The sequence below is a fragment of the Lepidochelys kempii genome, chromosome 1 (genome assembly GCF_965140285.1).
Source record: "Lepidochelys kempii isolate rLepKem1 chromosome 1, rLepKem1.hap1, whole genome shotgun sequence".
Lineage (NCBI taxonomy): Eukaryota > Metazoa > Chordata > Testudines > Cheloniidae > Lepidochelys > Lepidochelys kempii.
Window position 1 is genome coordinate 18,116,360 of NC_136380.1, and position 18,883 is coordinate 18,135,242.

Genomic DNA, 18,883 nt, shown 5'->3' on the forward strand with positions numbered 1-18,883 from the left:
AGCCATCAGAGCTCAACACCACCCAAACACAAACCTCCCACCCCTGTACATAAATGTAACCTGCCCATCACATATGACTTGATATATTTAAATGGCACTGGAATTTTACACCTGGGTTCATAAACCTGGAATGTCAGGTTGCTGCATCCTCTTTGCTATGGTGTCAACAGAAATTGCAACACAAGACGCTACAGTTTTTATGGACTTAAAGGGTAGCAACCGTGTCTTGTCAGAGCTCATGAATACACTGAAAAGGGTCTGAGATTCTCCTATACATAGTGTCCTATTTAATGATTTCACAGGAAACCTCCAGCAGATATTTTTAAAGGCTGCGGTTGAAAATGAACATATAAGCAAGGGACTGACCACTTCTGGCCATTAAAGTTCTCACAGTACTTTTTGTAAGGTGTTAGCTTAGCTGTGGTGTCCTGGCCAAATTCCTGTCAGGCAGTCACATCATGCTTATCTAAAATTCAGACTCTAGACTCATCTGGCATAGTAGTTTTCACATCCTGTCCCAAAGTGGGTCAGTTGTGTCCTTTCTATGTACTGTGGCTTTGCATTATTATATGGCAGCTGGTGGGTGAAATGATTCCTCAGACAGCGGAAAATCCTGCCTGCACCATCTTATTAGAGCTGGTCTATTTGGTGCATTGGTCTGCACCAGGGGGTGTAAATTCTAGTGTGCATGAGTGTGTCACACACTAAGTGGCCCATATGGACCCTGCTGGCGCATACTGGAAGTGTGCGTTAATTTAGTCCCATTTCAAACAATACTATGTAACCTGCTTTAGTGCATGCCAGCAGGGTCCACACAGGTCAGTTAGTGTAGAACACACTAGTGTGCCCTAGAATGTACACCTTTCTAGTGCAGACCAGCGCACCATGTAGACAAGCTGGTAGAAGCAGGGCAGAGCTGGAAGTGCAAAGCCTTGAGCCTTCCTGCCAGCAATGGGCAGAATACTTCAAGGTGGATGGGGGGATATAGTGGGTGGCACCTTACAGGTGGTCTAAAACAAGATCACAGCCTGCGCCACCTGCTATGTGGCTGACCACAATGCATGCTTGGGTGAGCTTAACCACAGAGGACCAGGCCACCCTGAAGCTGCAGAGCACTTAAAGGAGCCTTACCCAGTCCTTCAGCCCAGTGCTGACAGGTGTACTAGCACTGTTATCTTGCCCTTCTACAGTGTGAGTGTAGCGATGTGGGGAGAAGAGTCTGATTCCAGCTTGTACTTTGCAATCAGTTTGAAAAGTACAGTGATTATGTTTTAAAATTCTCTTCCATTGTGAGAGCTATTACTGGTTGAGTGGCATATGCCATCTGCAGGGGAATCTCTCAAACTGAAGGTAGAATCCTTCAGAACAGAAGAAACTTTTTAAAATGGAACCCACTATATGAAAAGCACTTGGGGATCCTTTTGGATGAGAGTGTCGGATAAAGGTAAAATTTGTTTCAGTTACAATAATTTGCTAAAGTAAACTAAGCAAACTAACAAAACCACATTGTGGAGTAAATCTTCCATTTAATAAGTTAAAGAGCAATTATTTCTGGTGTTGCTTAATTGTAAACAGCCTTGAATACATTGAATTCTGACACCGAAGGTCTGTTTCTGTTCTAAGTTTTCATTTTAACACAATATTACAGTAGCAGTGTATTAAACAAACTTGAGAAGTAAAACTATATATTGGAGCCTTAATGATTTTGCTTTAATAAGACCTAAACTTTTAATTAACCTGCCAAGACAAATTGCAACCCATAGCTCTCAGGTAACTACTGCAGACAGCTGAGACTCAACGCCAATGCCTCTTTGGGGAGAGGAATTAATGGCAACACTGGAATGAGCCTGCTTTATGCAGTAAAGAAAAAAGGTCCATTAAACAATCATTGTGGGTAGAAGAAAGCTAAGTGCTGATTTTATGGAGGAGTCTTTGAATTACAACAAAATGGATATGGGGATATGAACCTGCTCAGGAGGTCAGTCAAATATAAAATTAAACATGAAGGAGTCAGAAATAGGTTCTGGTAAAGGATTGATTGCAAACAGAGGGATATAGACCTGGGACAGGTCATACAGTGTGAAATGTATATGCTGGAAGAAGAATCCTGGGGTGCTGTGAGAAGAGGTGGTGGTTACTCTGTGCCTGGTGCTAACTGATTGCTTTACTGATGGAGAGCCTGGGTGAGTTCTGGATACCCAATTCCCATCCATTTGAATATTTCAGCCTCTTTCTTTTAGATGAGGCATAAAACAGGTTCATACAATGGGCTATCCCCTCCCATAGTGCTTTTTGCAAGAGACGGGGTATTAAATTTCGTGTCTTTGTCCAACTCCAATTTAAGTAATTATGTGATACCCACAGTTTCAATCAGATATGGTATTCCTCACTTCCTGTCCCAAACTGCTGCTTGATGCTGCTATGTGCTGTTGAACAGCTGCCCAATTCCACCAGAAAATAAAATAAATGACCAATAGAAATAGAATCAAAGTTTCCAAATAGAAGGATCAGGGAGGAGGGGCCATCTTTGTAATCAATAACTCTGGCTTCATCTGCAGTGGCAGGCAGCTTGTCTAAAACATAATTTTTAAATAGGGCTTTAATACAGTTATGCCCCATCCAGGCCATCATGGATATGTTAATCCTTACAGTATTTAGCATTAATATTGTGTGCAGTTTTGTTCCCAAGAGAACAACCATTGCCCAAATATCCTCACTTACGCTAAATAGTACTTTACTCTGTGAGTGGTCTCATTAAAATCAATGAGATGGTCCAGGAGTAAGATGCTACTCAGTGCGAGTAAGGGTATGAGAAACTGGCCCTAAGGTACATAGATTATGTAAAACAATATAGTAAATCCTTACCGATGGCAGTGGTAAGAAAAGAAACCACCTCGGACTCTTTGCCATCATTGTAGAAGGCCAGATGCCATATTCCTGTATCCAAATACTGGATAAACCCCGTCTCGTGACTGGACATTGGCACAAAGCCTCTAGGTTGCCGCTGAGGTCCTTCCAGACTCCTCACCTCCTGGGTAAGTAGCCGTCTCCCATCGAGGAGCTCAACAAAGTCAAACTGAAACACAAAGGAAAGATGTTCATTGTATATTTCAGGATTCCAGAAAATGATCACGCTCCCTGGTCCAGATCTGTCTCAGGATGGGCAGAAGAGCTTTGCATTAAACATATGACACCCACACTTATGGATCATCATACAAGATATTTCCTCTGGTAAGTCATGACATGTTCCAATTCAACCTATAAGGAGATGCCTGGAATTGTGTCTGTTCACAGTAGTTTGCTGGATCTCCACCCATTCTTCTCCTCTTGTTTCTCTCACAGCTCCTCACATACCCGCAGGAGCTCTTCTAATGCCTCCAACACACTGTGGCCACATTTTTTAAAATTCATAAAACCTTAAAACCAATAAAAAAAATGCAAAAAAAAAATTGTGATTCCCACCTCATTACAAGGACCATCTCTTGCACATGTAAAGCTAAATTCTGATGTTGTTGAATCAGCCATTGTTTTCAACTTGGCCTATACTGTACAAATGCAATTTTTAAAAATACTTTATATGACATTAACTTTAATTTCTTACTATATACAGACAATGAAGTCTAAATGAATTTAATATGGTAACAATAATTTTTAATCTCCTGACTTTTGTGAGTATAGAACCTTAACCATAAAGTTAGTTTTTTGCATTTTTTTCCCCCCTTGCTTCACTCTTTACATAGACGTTGGGTAAAATCCTGGCCCTACTGAAGTCAATGGGAGCTTTTCCACTGACTTCAGTGGGGCCAAGATTTCACTCCTTATTTCTTAGCATTTCTTAGCAAAACATGCTTTCCAAGTTTGTCAAATCCAAATAATGTAGGTTATCTATAACTTGTATTAACTACTAAAATAAAAAGACCCATCATTTTTTCATGACTCTCAGAAAATAATCTTCAAATTATACTGCAAAATCACTTTAGGATAGGAAATTTCAGCATAAAAAATAAGTTTCATGGGCAAATCAGAAGCACCTGATAATAGGCACTAATAATGAAAGTGGGCTTCATGCCAATAAACACAGACCATGCGTAATATGGGTGTATACAAGCACTTTGGGACACATGCAACCAGCACTTCTGCAAATAAAATTGCATATTTGGCGTATAACATTATCTGTCTACGGCTCCAACCTGGGAAATCATCCTTATTCAGGATCTGAATTGGTGCTTAATGTTGGTGAACGCATATTTTGCAGTTGTCACGTAGGCATCTATTTTTGAATATTTGAACCTCAGTATCTTCCATGAACCCACAGAATTCTTGAGATAGGTAACTGAAATAAAAAGAGGGGCCAGCTACCTTTTCAAGGTACAAGCTACAAGCACATAAATTCTAACATAAGTGTTGGTTCCTTGAAATGTGTTCCTGTTACCTGGGTATGTGAAGGAGGAAGGCCTTTCCTGCCATAAATCCCAACCAGAGCGGCCTTTCCTAAAGACACATTGAATTTCAGATGCACTGGATGGTCAATGAACACTTGAGATCTCCAAAAGATACCAGGAGGAATCTTCTGTGTGGCTCGTCGTCCAACATCAATTTCTCCAGAGTCTATAAAACTGTCCTCCGGAAAGAAACTACGGGGCTTTCCTGCTGAGACATAGGAACAAAAAATCCCCTTGGATTAGCCTAGCCTCCCATAAGTAATCTGATCAAACTGGTATCTCTGACATTGATCTACCAATGTGCTGACTTTTTCAGAATACATTATGCATCAAGTCTTTATGACTATGAAAGAAAAATGGATAGGATTACTCCTGGCTACGCTCCATCTTTCTAATGAAAACATGTATCTTGGAAGAGCAACATGGATTCCCAAATGGCCCTCTGCTTAAATCATAACAACAGAGCTTGTTAAATTACATGTTAATGTTAAAAATAAATCTTACATCACATCACATCGTTAATTTAAGTTATTTATGGAGAAAGTAATTATTATATTATCAAAAAATGTAGTGATTGTGAGTTTCCCATGCACCATGGAGTCAGATGACTATGTCAAGAACATCTGTTTAAGTGAGGGTGAATTAGGCAGGGGGAAAACTAAAAGTAAAATTCACTGCTAAATGAATGGTTGGCAATTGTGGGGATGCTTGGGATGGCATCCCCAATATGAAACACCTAAATGAAGGAGGGACATTCAGCAAAGGTAGGGGACCATAATATGCTGCACTTCTACAGTGACTCCCATTTAAGAATTCAAAGGTGTTTTTATTAGATTTCAAAACAACTCTGTGAAGTGGGTTATGATTATTATCCCTGTTTTACAGATGGGAAAATTGAGACACAACGATTAAGGCATCATTTCTGAAAGAGTCTACTGAGTTTGGGTGCCCACCTTGAAACACTTTGTGCTGATATCCAGAGGTGCCAAGAACCTACACTTCCAAATGAAGTCAACAGGGTGCTCGGCACCTCTAGATATCAGGCCCTAGGCATCTCAAGTTGGGCAGCCATACACTTAAGCTCTCAGAATTATGGGCACTTTGGAAAATGGGGACCCAAGGGAAGCACAGTTAATTAGGGTCAGAGAGGGAAATAAAACCCCAGGACTGCTGACTCCCAGGCCTTTGCTTTAATCACTGGCCCATGCTGCTTCGCCTGAAATTACAGCAAATTAGGAAAAGAGATAGAGATGAAAAATGTCATCGCTTAGGAGGCTGCCTTTATTTTATAATTAAACACACTTGCATTTGAAAAGTATATGTTACCATCACCTCCCAGATTTCAGCTTTTATAGGAACAATTAGGAGCCAAGAGAACACCATGTGGACCATCATAGGCTGTCTTTATTACCCTTAGATATTCAAATCAACCTACTATTTCATCTCTTTGCTACTAAAACCCATTACAGTATGTTTCACAGATTCAAATGATTCTAACAAAATGAGAAAGAATCTTTCAGGAATATGAAGTCATTTGTAACAAAATCACGTTTGTAGGAACTTTTTTTTTTTTTAAATAATATACTCTACATTTGGGGAATAAGAAACTACAATGTCCTCCTACCCATTACGAATTCTCATCAAATACCCTCACAATGCACATTTAATGCTGAATTGGTGGTTGATAGGGCAATTAAATAAAATATTTTGCTGTTTTAAATAATAAAAATCCATTTAAATGTTAAATTTCTCCATATATCATCATCCTAATGTAAACTCCACAGCAGAAGCATCAGGTTCAAACTGTAAAAATGTCATCTTAATTAAAAATAGATAAAAAAGTTAAAATTCATGTTAACATTAAAAAGCACCCAATGCTGTTTCTATCTTTATTATGGAGATGAGTTTGCATTTAATTTTTTAATCCAGGAAAGCTATTAAGCACATGCTTAAGTTTCAGTCCCAATGAAACTACTCCTGCTTAAAGTTAAGCATGTACTTAAGGCTTTGTTAGATTGGAACCTTATGGAACACGTATGCCTCATTATCATTATTATTTTTCAGAAACACTGTTACATAAAGTTCATTAATAAAAGTCTGATTTTGAAAGGAATAAAATCACATTCACAGAAACATGGATCTGCTATTGTTATCAACACCTAATTTAGTTTTGTCCTTTTTGCGCTCAAAGGAACAAGGAAAAGTCTAGACTCCTTATTTATCCATGTTTTAAAATCAAGATTAACAGAGGCATTTTGGGGGAATAGGAAATTATAATTAAACCATTTGCAACACTGCAAATAGCATAGAATAATACAACGGAGATCAAATTAGTTTAATTCCATGAGTTTTATTTTGTAAATTGGATTATTAGAATTTGCGTGACTCCTAAAAGTCATTTTTCAGGATACTGTCAGTCTTAAGACAGACAGTTTGTGTGTGTAAGGCTCTCTTTCAAAACTTCCTATTCTATCGGCATGGGATGCAAAGAGAGCTATGAGAAGCTAGAAAAAGATACAAAGACTTTTTCTGGTCCACATCAAAGGTACATTTCTGGATTATTACTGATGTATTTGATACACACATGGAATTCAAAATGGAAAGTCAAAGCACATGGTGTTCTTTCTGACTGGTCATTAATGAAGATCTTATATCAACAAATGAGGCAGGGTGAGTTTAAAATACTAAATGCTGCTGTGCAGTAGATACCTCAGAAGAAATGAATTCCTTGTAGTAGAGTGAGTGGTGCTTGCTCAAATGAAGAAAAAAAAAGTTCTGTGTTTGAGGCAAAAATGGCCATTCCACAGAAATAACTGTGAAGATTTCAGATATATGTCTTTTCTTGACTGTCAGTTATATATATGAAAATATCTGATGTACTTTTTTTCTGGAGCTAGTCAAAGCAGCTGCTTCATGTCCCCACTGGGTGAGATTTACCCCAGTGCAAAAGTTCAGAGCAAGATTTTCCGCACAGGAGTAAATGTCGCCCATTGACATCAACAGGAGTTGTCAATGGCGCCGAACAGAATAGGATCAGGGCCTGAGAACTGGCTATCCAGAAAGAAACTCAAATAAGAATGCAATTTCAGTACAATTTCTAATCCGAAACTTTATCTAACTAACTTGAAGCAAAATTAATTTCAGATCTGAATTCCTAATTGTGCTGCGAATTACTTTGCTCTTCCAACACATTACCTTGCACATGCAACACTTTAGTTTCCAAAGCAACTATTCATAATTTATTCAGTTATCAAAATGAACTGTTTCATTTTTGAGCCCAACTGAGTTTAATTATAGTTCTGATACAGGCTTTGATTCAGTAAAGCACCCTGATCCATCAAAGCCCTTAAGCACATGCTGAAACGTCACTGAGTTCAATGGCACTTAAGCAGAAGCTTATATTTGCTGAACAGGGATGGACTTAAGCACATGCTAAAGTGCTTTGCTGGACTGGAGACAGACTGGAGCTGGTAACTGCCTACAGCTAGCAATAACAAATTCATTTCAGCACGAAGGAAATGTTAGCCCCAACCAGCCAATTCCACCATAGGAAAGGTAGTCTCTTTGAGGATACTTTTCAGTCAATTTTCATAATTCCAATGATATACCTTCTTATTTAGAAAAGCTGTTGTGTAATATTGCTAGCACAGACTGGTAACTACCATGTTACCACCCTGCACAGGTAGCTGCATTTCAGTGGTGGACATTGTCACCCCTGTAGAGACACATTTAATTTTTAATCAGGAGCAGATCACGCCCACAGGTTCCCCAAGACATGCAAGAAGATCACGCTGAGGCTCTGCACAGCTCTCTACCTACAGTAGTCCTCAGAGACCCCCCCTCTAAGTAAACCTCCCCAGTGCAGAGAGGATTTGGCAGAGAAGCCGACAGACTGTGAGAGCATATACATACGCATGTATGTATACACAGAGAGAGAGATCCACACTCCTATTCAGACAAAACTCCTTTTGATTTCAGAGGGGGTTTCGCTGAGAAGGACTGAGAAAACTCAGGAAAGACCTTTGATTTGGCCCCTTGATTATTAGATATATCATTTTAATTTTGATCTTTGAATAGGGAAGGCAGAGATCAAATGCAGTGTATAGGGATTTGAACATAGCAATTTAAACGGAAGACAAAAGAAAAATAAATTTTATCGTGAGGACTTTTTGAATGCAGAAATATTCAGTAGTTCACTACATTGTCTAGCAAGCTTTGTCCAGGGTCCTACAGTTCTGGATTAATTGATTTACATTGTAATAATTTCATTTGACACTGACCAGTCATTAGTAACTTTGTTGCTTTAAGGCATATGTAACTCTGGCCTTTGTTTGCATTCAGAAAGACAGATAATCCCATTAAGTAAAATTTCTGTAATTAACAGATGCCAAATAAGCTTACTTATATAAGGCCTGATCCCAAGCCCACTGAAATCAGTGGAAAGACTTCCATCAATTTCACTGGGCTTTGGATCAGGCCCACATTCCTTGCCTGCCCTCTCCTCCGCCCTCCACCCCCCCGCAACTACAACTCCACCAATTCTACTGGAATGAGAGATTTTTGATCTCATGGTCACTTAAATTTGAAGAAAAGACGGTGCAGCATAAAGAGCTTTATTAAATTCAAAGCTGAATTCCTCATTTCTTCATCTCCCCTACATGAATCTTAGAGTGATGAAAACCCTGTGCTTTGCAGACCCCATAGGTATTTCTGGCACTGATGCCTCCATTGAAAACACAAAGTTGCAAAACCCTTGCTTGCTTGTGGAATAGTGTAGTGTTTTTTAAATTAGACCCTGATTCTGCATAGTTCTGAGCAGGCTCAGGGCCTCTAACTTCAGTGGGACTTGAAGACTGTCAGCACCATGCAGACTTTGCAGGATTAGGCCCTTCATTTGGCTGTCCTTGAAGGTACATGGCCATCTTCACAATGCCAAAGCTTGCAATGCCAACAACTTTTAATGACTATTTTGGTACCCACAACAATGCCAACTAGTAACCAAAAGAAATACTAGGGTAAGCACTGTTGTATTGCTGTAGAGAAAGCACAGTGATAATCTTCAAGGCATCACTTTAGCTCTTAAGACATGAACATGGTTTCTCAGGAATATAGCCCATAGACGACATGAAGCAGGGCTTTTGTGGTGGAATACTGTACCCACACGAGATGTGGTGCCCATATCCCCTCCTTGAGAATGGCCTCATAGGTTTGCTGAGGACATACACCTTATCTTCATGTTAATGGACATTAAAAGGATGTGACATCTGGAAACATAACTGACAACTACTAGCTCTAGACATGAAAGACTGGAAAAGCACCAGATTATGGTGCTGCAAGAAAGGCGGTATGGGGGTGATGGAGTATGACACTGGATGGCTGGAGTTTAAAGGCAGACACAGAGGACTCACAACATGGAAACACACCAACCATACCTTCACTGGATCCTTTGCCTTTCCTGTCAGGTAACTCTAACCCTGTGCCCCCCGAGGGATATAAGGAGACGTCCGTTGGCACTGGCCAACTGCTGGCTGTGTCTTCCGTGATCTCATACATCTGCCCTTCCATCGGCTGCAGGTGCCAGTTTAGGCCAAACAGGTGCATGGCTGTAGTGAGCAATGAGAAAAGTCATCTTTTTCTGCTGGGGAGAGCTTCATAACTGTAGGGGCACTTGGTAGACTCTCACCCTACTGCTTTATACTAATCACCGCTAAAAAGAAAAGCATGGGATTTATGTTATTGGACAGCCCACACTGGTTCTGCAATACCATCAAGAACATGACAATTTCTTTGGCCTGGGTCCCCTCTCACACTAGTTTCACACTAGTCTAGCACTGTTGACTTTAGTGGAATTGCTCCTGATTTATGCCAGTGTGAGAAGAGAATTGGACCCCAGGTCTCAGAATACACCTGAAGTTGGGATGAAAATTCAGTGAGCAGTTTTAGGGACAACACTTGAGAAGAAATGAATGTTATATTTACTTATGCACCAATAAATCCAGAGAAACTGAGCCTTTGCTGTGCATTGTTGTATTCACAAGCTATTCTCCAGGCCCTTAATAATTTTTTTATTCAGTCCTTATACAGGGAGAGACGGTGGGAATCTTGACTGAGTAAGTGGTTTAGAGGTCTGCCACATATAATTCATTCTGTTATTGTTACGGTCTTAGTTGTATGTGGATTGAGTGCAAATTCATGTGACCGAGCTCTCGCTGGTACAATTCCAGCTTTCTGCTAATCATCCTGGGGGTTTAAAAGTGAGTAACACCAACTGGATTTGCATGAGTCCAGGACTCAGCTTGTTGTAGGTTTCTGGGATTGCACAAGGCCATCCAGTGTATGACTCTGTTCCACAAAATTACAGAAAGGCGAGGAAAGTTAAGGAACATGACAGAACACTTAAAAAGCAAACACGTGTATGGAGAGAGGCATGCTTATGCAATTAAGACACGCCCCCTGAAAACGTGAAGGAAAACAATGTGGCTTCCTGTATCATTCCTTTCTTCCCCAACATAAACATTTCATATTTAATCACCATCCAGTTTACCTTCAGGCACTCAACGGCAAAATGATTCGATATTCAATGCACTTGTAATGACATTTTCCTATTAAGGGAGCAACTCCTATTTCATAAAATAGTTTCTCCAAGAAATATACAGTGATATTAACATCAGAGCTATTTAACATAAACAAAGAGGATGAGAACAGGACATTCTCACTGCCTATAGATATCATTTTATTTATAAAAATATATGCTCAAGTTTGTCAAACATCCCAATGATGAGTGCTGGGTTTATAAAGTCTTTACATTGGAAAGGATCCATTTCAAGTGGATTGAAAAGGCATCTGAACAGCTCTTTTGAAACAAGTAGTTTGGACATACATAGCAAAATTATCATTTTCTTCTATTTCATAATCAAGTAGGACATCTTCTAGCATGAACAGGAGTGTCACACACTAACAGGTAATGGAAGATAACTAAGCTGAGTGAAATTAGGATTCCCACTTTATCATGTAAACAGGGACTGGATTTGTTATCAAAACCCTAATGAATCTATTAAGAAAGAAAAACTCATGTAAACTCCCTATCAGAAAGGACAGACTCAGGGCTGTGTTCAAAACCAGGACATTTTTATGCAGGCACACATGCAACTTTACTAACAGGAAAGCTGCAGATATAGCTGTTGATTCAAACAGGAAACTTAGCACAGACTGGCATGTGGTTTTGATTTAAAGGGGGAACATGCGTTTCTCCAGAAATGCTACATAAGGATACGGTAAAAAAATCAAGGAGCCCAAGTATGGATGACAAGAACTTTCAGAGAGCCTTAGATATCAATCTGCTTATCCATTATGTATTTATGTACTTCCATGGCCCCCACCATCATAGTATCTGAGCACCTCACAATTATTAATGGATTTTATCCTCACAACATTGTATGAGATAGGAAAATATTATCCTCCTTTCATAGATGAGGAATTGAGGCACAGTGTAGATGAAGTGATTTGCCCAAGTTCACAGAGGTCATATGTGGCTGAGTGAGGAACTGAACGGAGATCTAAGTACAAGACTAGTGCTCTCTCCAGCAGACCATCCTTCCTGCCTTATACCATGTGTATTGCCACAGTATTTGAATTCCTACTAATTAAGATACACTTAAGGTTCATTATTTCCTTCTCTCTCGCGGTCCCCCAGTAGGAATTCATTTATTATGGATAATAATTGTGAGAAAGCTAAGCTGAAGAAGTGAGCATTGTTTTGGGCACATTGAAAAGATTATGGAAGCAGAATACCTTGTTCTACAAACATGAGCGACTGACTGGAAGCCAGGAACTGCTGAGGCTTCCTTGCACACTGATTTTGTGTGTGTCCCTGGGCAAGGCAGCTGGTTATTTAATGCCCTATAGACACACAAACTTTAAGGACAGAGGAGACCATCATGATCATCTAGTCTGACCTCCTGCACATTGCAGGCCACAGAACCTCACCCACCCACTCTTTAACAGACCTGCTAAACTCTGGCTGAGTTACTGAGGTCCTCAAATCATGAATTAAAGACTTCAAGTGACAGAGAACGATGTGCCATACAGTAGAATACACTAGGGAGCCTCACTCAAGAGAAGAATCCACCATTTACACTGGTTTAAACCTGAAAGTGACCCATGCCCCATGATGCAGAGGAGGACGAAAATCCCCCAGGGAATGGATCACTTGATGCTTACCTGTTCTGTTCATTCCCTCTGGGGCACCGGGCATTGTCCACTGTCAGAAGACAGAATACTGGGCTGGATGGACCTTTGGTCTTACCCAGTATGGCCATTCTTATATTCTTATGTCTCTGCCAATCTGACCGGGGGAAAATTCCTTCCCAACCCCAACTACTGCAATCCATTAGACCCTGAAAACGTGGGCAAGACCCATGAGCCCGACACCTGGGAAAGAATTCTCTAGTTTCCCCATCTATGAAAGGGAGCTATTAATGTTCATCTGCCTCACATAGATGGTACGAAGCTTAGTTCATGCATGTTCGTTAAGTACGGTACTTTTAGGTCCTTGGCTGGAAAGTCTTTTAGAAATGAAGAGTTATCATAGAGGCCTTTATTAAAAAGTCAGCTTTTGCTATTAGTTAACACAGATTTTCCCTCAAATAAAATAGGAAATATCACCAACCATAAGACTCTACTTGAAACTGACACAGAAAATTTGCGTTTGCTTTAGAAACTGGATCTGATTCAAGTTCTTTCTCATGAAATCATAATATCTCACCATGTGATTATGTGATTATTATTACTATTTTACAAATACCAAAACTTTATGATGTTGGAAGCTGGAGGAAGATTCTGCCTCTCATTTGCTCTCCCATAAAGGCCACCTTCTTGCTGAAATGTCAAGTAATAACAGCAATGGATGTTTTAGGTTTGTAAATCTCAGTGGGATATTTATAACTGTTGATGCACACTGTTGTTTAAATGTTTTGAGAGCAGCACAAAGAAAGGAAATTCAATCTTGTTGTTCACTAAATTGATGCAAAGGCCTTGTGGGTAAAAAACAGGGTAAAGAATAGGGTCTTGAAACCATGGACAACAGACACAATCATACGCTTTGAAATGTTAATGGTTCCTAAACGCAAAGTGAAGCCATAAAAGAAGCTGAGACTCCTGATGTTCTTCGTCTCCAGGTCAATCTGAACCCATGGCTGACATTTTCTCTGGCTTTTTTCTGCTCAGCAAGATGCGAGACGTGGCTCTCACAGTGAACGTTCCATCTTGACAATTTCCCTCTCCCCCCAAATGGGATGTTCAATAAATGCTCTAATACTGAAGGCTCCTGGATATTAAAAGAGCACAGTGCAATTAACAGTCATTAAAATGTACCATTCAGTGCACTAGCATGTAGCTTCCACTGCCTAGGAAGCCAGGTGGCATGTGCTTTTGAGAAGCTTTGGTTACATTTTGCATAGTTAAAAAAACTCTTCTGTTTTTTCTTGGAATTGAAATACTAGTGGGGAGGGGGGAATACAGTGTATGTGCTCACTGGACCAGCTCAACCCCAATGCATAGATCAAGACACACCAGGGAGGCAGATGGCCCATTATGCTTGAGTTTTAAAATGAAATCCTCTACTTTTAAATGAAGTAAGTGCTGGTGAAAGTTGCCTGGATGCTGAAATCCACTGAACAGGTAACAGCACACAGACAGCGGCAGTGCAAGCTTCCTTATCACCATGCCCGCAGCAAGCCTCAACCCTGTTCTGAAGGGATGCCTCTAGGTGGCAAGGAGTTCAGTCTCCATGGCCCTTTCAAGCCTTGGCTACTCTGCTGACTGTGCCAGGAAGAGTGCCAATTAATGCCAAAATGCAGCGGTGATGTGTCTGTGGGCTCGTAGGCACTCATTTAAGAGAGGCCAGTAGCATGAATCTTCAGCTGGTGTCCTTTTATTTCTCATAGTTGAAAAATGCTACCCTTCAAATGAAGTACAATGTTGGTGGAACTGACGATGCTGGCTCATAATTTTTGTTCTATACAATAGCATCCCTTTTCTGCATGGCATTATTCCTATGACATTGCTCTTCTCTATGGCTGTGAGCTTCATTGTCTGTTCTTGTAAAGCCCAAGAAAGTGGTAAAGGGGTTCAAAGTTTGCTTTTAAGAGACACAGTCTTATGGATATGTTTCCATTACGGCCATTGTCTTACGACACAGCAAAACAAAGCAGGCAAAAAATCATGCTCAGCAGAGCAGAACAAAGAGAACCTGGAATAACATTTAAGATAAAAAAAAGACAAAGAAGGATAGCAATTTACAGGGTCAACAAAATGGACATCTCTTGGGAAAGGTTGATGGAGTGAGGGAGTTAGCAGAAAGAGGCAGATGATTGTGATAGATTACAGGGAGAAGACAAGACAAGACATGTTTAGTGAAGCATAAGAGACCCCCAGAAACCACAGAAGTCAGCAGAACAGTGAAAACCACACTGCTGCCCTTTATTAGATTGTTGACTTGCCCAAGCTGGCAAGGTAAGTGTAATAAATAACCAAACCAATCAATTACGATGTCTGAAATTAAGGCCCAATTGCAAGGCTATGGCTGAAGACATCAGCTGCTTTCCATTGTGTTTAAAGGGGGACTTGCAAAATGCATTTACACTATAGGCTCACAAACTCGTGCTACTTCCTGCACTGTTCTCTGAGAGTCAGACCCCTGAAGCCATGCCTCCCCGTTTGGTCATTCCTTACTCAGAGAAAACTCCCACCAAAGCCAATAAATGCATAAAAAAATTACAGCTCTTTCAGGATTTGGCCCTGAATGATTAAAAAAGCGTTTCTCAGAATATACAGAGGATCAATGGGAACAATGAATAAATACTAATAATGATAATAGGAGGCGGAACAGTGGCCTCGATTTTCAAAGGAGTGTAAGAGTGGGAATCCAGTGGGATTTGGATGCCTAATTCCCATAGCCCCCTTGAAAATCCCAGCCATATGCTCTGCATTTGTATTCTGCCTTACATTTCACTTTGCCTGAGCCAAATATATAGGAATGATAGAGTAGGTTAGGTTGGTGGGGGAGTGGCATTATATATGAAAGAAAGCATAGATTCAAAATCTTAAATGAATCCAACTGTACCATCGAATCTCCATGGATAGAAATTCCATGCTTGAATAATAAGAGTAAAGCAGTAGGAATATGCTACTGACCACCTGATCAGGATGGTGACAATGTGAAATGCCTAGAGAGATTAGAGAAGCTGTTAAAACAGAAAACCCAAGAATAATGGAGATTTCAACTATCCCTATATTAACTGGGTACATGTCACCTCAGGACACGATGCAGAGATAAAATTTATGAACACCACAAATGGCTACTTCTTGGAACAGTTAGTTATGCAACCCACAAGAGAAGAGCCAATTCTTGATTTAGTCCTAAGTGGAGCACATACTGTGGGGCCATGCGGGTACCCATAGCAGTGCCGCTGATTTGAAGGTATACATTGTCCCCAAATGTGAAATAGTTATGGGTGAGGACAAAGTCACAAAGTTCAGCCACCAGGTTAGCCGTGACATTATCGGGGATAGTGTTCCTGATGGCTTGTAGTCCATCTTTGTGTGGAATGTTGGTGTAGAGGGCTTCTGCATCCATAGTGGCCAGGATGGTGTTTTCAGGAAGATCACCAATGGACTGTAGTTTCCTCAGGAAGTCAGTGGTGTCTCGAAGATAGCTGGGAGTGCTGGTAGCGTAGGGCCTGAGGAGGGAGTCTACATAGCCAGGAGTCTACAATCCTGCTGTCAGGGTGCCAATGCCTGAGATGGTGACATGCCTGCAAGCTGCAAGGAAACTATTTATAACACCATAATAGAGGCTCAAACTAAATGTATACCCCAAATTAAAAACAAAACAGTAAGTAAAAACAAAACCATGGGGAAAGTGCAGAGTGAAAGAAGCAGTTAGAGACAAAAAGGCATCCTTTAAAAGTTAGAAGTAAAATCCTACTGAGGAAAACAGAAAAGAGCATAAACTCTGGCATGTCAAGTGTAAAAGTATAATTAGGCAGGCCCAAAATGAATTTGAAGAGCCACTAGCAAAAGACAATAAAAACTAACAGCAAAAAAAAAAAAGTATATCAGAAGCAGGTGGCCTACCAATGAGTGGGACAACTGGACGATTGAGGTGCACTCAAGTAAAGAGCACTCAAGGAAGAGAAGGCTTTTGCAAGAAGCTAAATGAAATCTTTGCATCCGTCTTCACAGCTGAGGATGTGAGGGAGATTCCCACATCTGAGCCATTCTTTTTAGGTGGCAAATTTGAGGAACTGTCTCAGATTTTGGGCTCAATAGAAGATGTTTTGGAACAAATTGATGAATTAAACAGTAATAAGTCACCAGGACCAGATAGTATTCACCCAAGAGTTCTAAAGGAACTCAAACATGAAACTGCAGAACTACTAACCTTGATATGTAACCAATCGCTTAAATCAGTCTGTGTACCAGACGACTGGAGGATAGCTAATGTAATGCCATTTAAAAAAAAAAAAGGCTCCAGAGGCGATCCTGGCTATTACAGGCCAGTAAGCCTAACTGCAGTACCAGGCAAACTGGTTGAAACTATAGTAAAGAAAAGAATCATCGGATACATAGATGAACATGATTTATTTGGGAAGAGTCAACATGGCCTCCGTAAAGAAAAATCATGCCACACCAATCTATTATAATTTTTTGAGAGAGTCAATAAACATGTGGACAAGGGCGATCCACTGGTTATAGTGTATTTGGACTTTCAGAAAGCCTTTGACAAAGGCTCTTAGGCAAAATATGCAGTGTTTGTCAGTCCCACCGGTGAGTGAGATAATATCTGAACTGAGGAAGAGCTCTGTGTAGCTCGAAAGCTTTTCTCTCTCACAAACAGAAGCTGATCCAATAAAAGATATCACTTCACTCACCTTGTCTCCCTTGAGCAAAGTAGGCAGACAGAGAATAAGAGGGAAGGTCCTCTCAAGGAGGAGTAACTGGTTAAAAAAGAGGAAACAAGCACAGCAATTCCTTTGGCTTCTATGGAGCACCTCTCGGGCTTAATAATAGCTCAGCAAAAGCACATGAGAAAGGAGCATTTTTCGAAAGCTAGTACTCTCTTCCCCCCAGGAGCAGCCCATGGGGAGGGAGTAGAGAAGAACAGGAAGAAAAGGAACAGGAAATCAGGACAAAAACAATGAGTAAAGAGGAACAAGAAAGGGAACAAGGGAATATATATACATAAACATACGCACATATATATACATGTATATATACACACACACGCACACATATTGTGACAAAGCTCTGTCCTTGTCTCCACAGGTCCCACGTTTCCTGGTGGATTTTGCTACCCTCAGAGGCTCACTGTGACCCTCCACGTAGCCTTTCTCTCTCTAGAGGCAAGGGTCACAGCTTACTGAGCCATTTCATCATAAGCCAGCAAGGGAGGTGAGGAGACACAACCTTCCCTTGCACAGTCTCTCTTGTCTCCCAGTCTCAGTGATTAATAGGGGAAGGGAGGGGGAAGCCCAGGCCCACCCTCTACCCTGGGCTCCAGCCCAGGGACCCTAATAGTAGCAGCTATGGAAGCTGACTTTTTGGAAATAGGAAACGTACAATTCCCTGGGCCACTTCCCCAAAGCAGCCCCCACTCAATATCTCCTTCACCTTTACCTCAGGGCCTCCTTCCTTGAGCCTGATATGGATTTATACTGCTTAGTTCCTCCAACAGCACGGCTTCCTCCTACAGATCCTGACACGCATGCCTCACTGACTAACTGGGAGGCTTTTAACTAATTCCAGCCAGCCCTTGATTGGCTTCAGGTGTCCCAATCAACCTAGCTATCTCCACTGCTTTCTAGAAGGATCTTAATTGACCCCAGGTGTCTTGATTAACCTGGAGCAACTGCCATTTGGTTACCATGGTACCAGAGATTTGTTTAGCCTGGAGCTAACATACCTTGTTCCTCACTAATTTACTGTAGCCATTTGGCCTTGCCCTGTCACTATATAAATACACAGAGAGAGAGAGAGAGAGAGAGAGAGAGAGAGAGAGAGAGAGGATGAGACTAGAGAGAGAGGATGAGACTATTAAGAGACGGAACATGTTAGAAAAGAGTAAGGGAGGGAATCAGCAAGAGAAGTGACAGGCAACAGACAGGAAAAAATTTGGGGCTCAAACATGGAATGGGAAGGCTTTTAGAACAATCTCTGTATCCATCCTTCACTCTTCTTCTGTCTTCCATTTCTCTCTCTCCCTCTTCTTCTCCAGAGGTGAACTGGATGTAGCCTCTTCTAATGTACTCCTCAAACTCTCTGGCCTTTGGGCCAAAACATCATGCTGGCCCTTTGTTGCAACTACACCTTTCAAGTGAGAACTGGTATTTTCTTTTAAAGGTCAAATACTCTGGATTCCACCAGTAAATTACTCAGGGCTC

At 40.8% G+C, this 18,883-nt stretch overlaps 1 protein-coding gene across 1 annotated transcript in view; it reads right to left on the reverse strand.

The window, feature by feature from the left end:
* Window positions 1–18,883, reverse strand: part of TENM4 (teneurin transmembrane protein 4) — a 248,881-nt gene that overhangs the window by 196,614 nt on the left and 33,384 nt on the right. The window contains exons 6-7 of the mRNA XM_078852201.1: window positions 4,433–4,621; window positions 2,866–3,076 (exon numbers count right to left, since the gene is read on the reverse strand). Of these exons, the coding sequence (XP_078708327.1) occupies window positions 2,866–3,076; window positions 4,433–4,621 (400 nt within the window). The remainder of the gene's footprint in view (window positions 1–2,865; window positions 3,077–4,432; window positions 4,622–18,883) is intronic.